The sequence below is a fragment of the Emydura macquarii genome, unplaced genomic scaffold (genome assembly GCF_026122565.2).
Source record: "Emydura macquarii macquarii isolate MOO-44397 ecotype Brisbane River unplaced genomic scaffold, CSIRO-AGI_Emac_v2 contig_2287, whole genome shotgun sequence".
NCBI lineage: Eukaryota > Metazoa > Chordata > Testudines > Chelidae > Emydura > Emydura macquarii.
The window spans coordinates 288,638-292,810 of record NW_027132424.1 but is presented as its reverse complement, the minus strand read 5'-3'; the positions used below and the strand labels follow the sequence as shown (position 1 = coordinate 292,810).

At 43.5% G+C, this 4,173-nt stretch overlaps 1 protein-coding gene across 1 annotated transcript; it reads left to right on the top strand.

The window, feature by feature from the left end:
• The first annotated feature begins 285 nt into the window (after positions 1 to 285).
• LOC137161208 (olfactory receptor 13G1-like) lies at positions 286 to 1,218 on the top strand. Its single transcript, XM_067560316.1, has one exon. The coding sequence runs from the start codon at positions 286 to 288 to the stop codon at positions 1,216 to 1,218; it is 933 nt and encodes a 310-aa protein (XP_067416417.1).
• The last annotated feature ends 2,955 nt before the right edge of the window (positions 1,219 to 4,173 follow it).

Genomic DNA, 4,173 nt, shown 5'->3' with positions numbered 1-4,173 from the left:
CGCACTTCTATTTGAGAACATCAAGAGTGTTATTTTTCCCCTTTTCCAGTCAAATATTGGGAGAACATAGATTCAGTATCTGAGACAGATTTGTGTGCTAACATATTTGAATGCAGCTCTGTTTCTTCCTACATTGTGTGAAATGTGTAGAGTATGACAAGATCACTCTCTCTCGCTTTCATTGCCTGTCTGTCTAGATACTTCAGTTGCCGTAGTGCTGTAGTTTCTGATACAACACCTGACAGCAACTTTAATCTTTGTTCCTACAGAAGGAACACTCAAGCAATGGAACCGAATAACCACACCAGGGTGACCGAGTTCATCATGCAGGGACTCTTTGACCACCCTCATCACCAGGGGCTCTTCTTTGGGCTATTCTTGAGCCTTTATACAGGTATTGTCATGGGCAACTCCCTGATCATAGTGGCTATTGTCTTCCACCCACCTCTCCACACCCCCATGTACTTCTTCATCGCCAACTTGGCCATGGTCGACATTATGTGCAGTTCCTCGGTTCTGCCCAAGATGATAAAAAACCTGATGCAAGAGAGGAAATCCATCTCCTTTGATGGCTGCATGGTCCAGCTCTTTGCCTTCACTTTGTCAGGTGGGACAGAGCTGGTGCTCCTCACTGTCATGTCATATGACCGCTATGTTGCCATCTGCCACCCCTTGCACTATGTAAATCTCATGACCAAGAGAATTTGCATCAGTTTAATAATTGGTGTCTGGGCTGTCAGTGCCATCAATTCATTGGTGCACACATTGCTTATTGTGCGTCTGGATTTCTGTGGACCCAACTTCATTCAGCATTTCTTCTGTGAGATCCCACCGATGCTGGCCTTGTCCTGCAGCTCCATCTACTTCAACAAGATCATGATCTCCATATCAAACGTCTTCCTGGCCATGGGGAACTTCCTGCTGACCACCGTGTCCTATGGCTTCATAATCACCACCATCCTGAAAATCCAGAGCTCCAAAGGGAAGCAGAGAGCCTTCTCCACCTGCTCCTCCCACCTACTCTTGGTCACCTTGTTCTACTCCTCCATCATCTACACCTACATCCGGCCACCCTCCAGTTATTCACTAGATAAGGACAAGATGGTGGCCATAATGTACACCCTAGTGATTCCCACCTTGAACCCTCTGATCTACAGTTTGCGCAATAAGGAAGTCAAAGTGGCCTTCAGGAAAATCCTTTCATTCATGATAAAATAATTTTGTCAAGAGTGAACCTGATTCTCACCTGCTTTGTCCCTTCTAGGCCAGGTTCACAAGTGGTGTCAATAATTGAAGAACTATGCACTTCAGTACATAAACATTTATTTGCACTGTGGATCATTCAATTCAATGGATCTACTATAATTAACACAAGCTGGTGATGCGTTGAATTGACTGCAATGGGGCTATGCTGATTTACACCAGCTGGGAATCTGGCCTCATTGACTTCATTGGTGCTATATTGAATAGCACTATTCAGAGTAAGGCACATTAAGCCAGACTTTTAAAGGTATTTAGGTATCTAGTGAGATTTTCAATAGCACCAAAGCACATAAAACTCATTGATTTCAGTGGGTGTTGGGTGCCTAGATGCTTCTGAATATCTTATTAGGTACCTTAATAGCTATAAAAACCTGGCCCATTGTGTAGCAAATTACTGTGCATGCAGTCACATTGAATGCCAATATTATATTTTATCCTCAACAAGTACCTATGATAAAAATGAAACATTTTCTCTGTATTCTCTATTTTTTGTGAGCTATTAAACCCCCAAAGATTTCAAACATAAATCTGTTGTGATATGGAGATCTGTTGATGTATAATGGACTTAGATCTGAAATTTTAATAAAACTATTTTTATCAGAATATATTCTTATCTTATTGTAAATATGCACATCTCAACATCAGAAATTGGGTGTTTTCAAAAGATCTGTTTTGTTGATAAGGAAATATTTCAATCCCCAAAATAGAGAAGATATTAATGAAACCATTGTTCCCTGTCACTGCCATAAATAGTTCACGGAGGCTGCGCGTTTCATGTCTAATTATTGTTGCTGACTTATCATAAAACCTCCATCATTATGCAACTTTTGGATGGTTTATTAAAGTCCCACAAACAAGAACAGTCCTGGTATTTTTTTAACATAAAGTACTAAGTAAAGATTTCATTACAACATTTTCCATTATTTCCTTTCCTTTCAACCCTATAGAGTTTTTTATATGGAAATTGTCTTTTTAAGGGTGGTAGGAGGGTATTGGGCAGGAGACAGTGTTTTCGGGCTACTTGAGGTAAGAGGGACTACCATGAGCTGATTACGCTGCAACTTAGATAAGGTGAAAACATAAGCTATTGGTCCTTACATGATCCCTAAGATGTGTCAGCCATGTAGGTTCAAGAAGGGAATATGTTTCTGGGTAGTAAATCTGCATAGTAACTGTACAGTGTGTGACAAAACTGGAATCATCACCCTGTACCTAAATCCCTGCATCTGGGCCTGGCTGATGTAGTAGAAAGAGCCTGAGACAGGAGACCTGGTATGAGGGGCCTGGTCTGAGGCCTAAGGCCTAACTATTATAGTCAGACCTTGCTGATATAAAGCAAAGTTAGCAAGAGTAAGGCTGTAAGCAAAAGTCAGGCCCCATTACAAAACATGCCTACTTGCAGGTTCAGAGAACCTGGCAAAAACAGGGCTGGTGTTGCAAAACCGCAAACATTCCTAAGAAGTGCTAGGCACAGGACACTCATGTAAACAGATTCCAAATGGTGCCAGAACACTCCGATACCAAGTATGGTATATAAACACGCTCCGAAGCTGATATAGGGGGACACACTGACCCCACCTAAAGATAAGGTCAGGATGACAGGGTGGTGGGTAGAGACTTTTTGGTCAAACCAACATGTGCAAGGTAAAGGGAGGTAATTAACCACATCAGAGCAATACATAACTTGCTGGTGTCAGTGTGTATGGGTCACAAAGGGGTGACTTTGTCCAGCTGAGCGGGAAATGGAAAGTCCTGCCGTTCACTGAGTCGAGTCCATTGTAAGGGGGATACATGTCTTAGGATCCCCATAGAGTCTGCCAGGTGCTATTACTGAGCTTCGCTGACAATAAACCCAGCTGAATGCCTTTGCAACTGAACCGAGTCTGCTCTTCCAAAGCAGTTCGACTGAGGCCTGTGGCCTCAGCTATCTGCACAGAGCTAGTGTGGCACAGAGCAAGAGAACACACACACACACACACAGCGCCGACAACTGTCATAAGCTGGAACTGTCATATATCTTGGGTCACATGCGTAATAAAGTAACCTCAGCAATGAGCTGGAGTGGAACTGAGTTTCTGGATCTCAGAGAACTGAATGAAGTGTTCTACCAGGACTGGATGGGGTGTTCTAGATAAGGTGAGTGGAAAAGGCCTTGGAGGGAATCCCAACACTGAGACAACTTTGCCTCACTCTAGCGGTGGAAAAACGGGAATAAGTTATATTTAAACCAGGTCTACACTACAGACCTATATTGGTATAACTACGTTGCTATGTTGATGGGAGACCTTCTCCCATTGATATAACTGCCACCTCTTGGGAAGATGGATTGAGCACGCCAATGGGAGAAACTCTCTCATCGGCATCTTCACTAAAGCGCTCCAGCAGCATTGCTGACCCCGTGCAGCTGTGCTATTGTAGAGTTGTGATACACAGCCAGGGGTTAGACTAGTGGTTCTCAACCTATTTACCAATGTGGGCCGCATATGCCGTTCTCTCTCTGTTATGTGGGCCGCATCCACACAATATATATACTACCTGTGTGGCCCTGAGGATGTCACATGGGCCACAGCTGTGTGCTGATTGGGCCGCAGGCAGCCCATGGGCCGCAGATTGAGAATCACTGCTTTAGACTCACTTTGCGGTGTAAAATAGCCATATGGTATATTCACAAGGGGACTTAGGCACCTGACTGACACTTTTGGTGCCTAAATCCCAGAATCAAGCACCACTGGTATTAAGAAAGAAAAAGAAAGCCATTCGGATACTGATGAAAATCTTTAAGCTCCTAAATTCCCTCGGCGCCTACGTTTTTGCAGAGAAAGTTCCATATGCACCTATAGGCATGAATATTGCTAGGCATCTGAATGCCTAAGTCGTAAAGCAATTCATGAAGCAGGGAGGTGTCCTGCC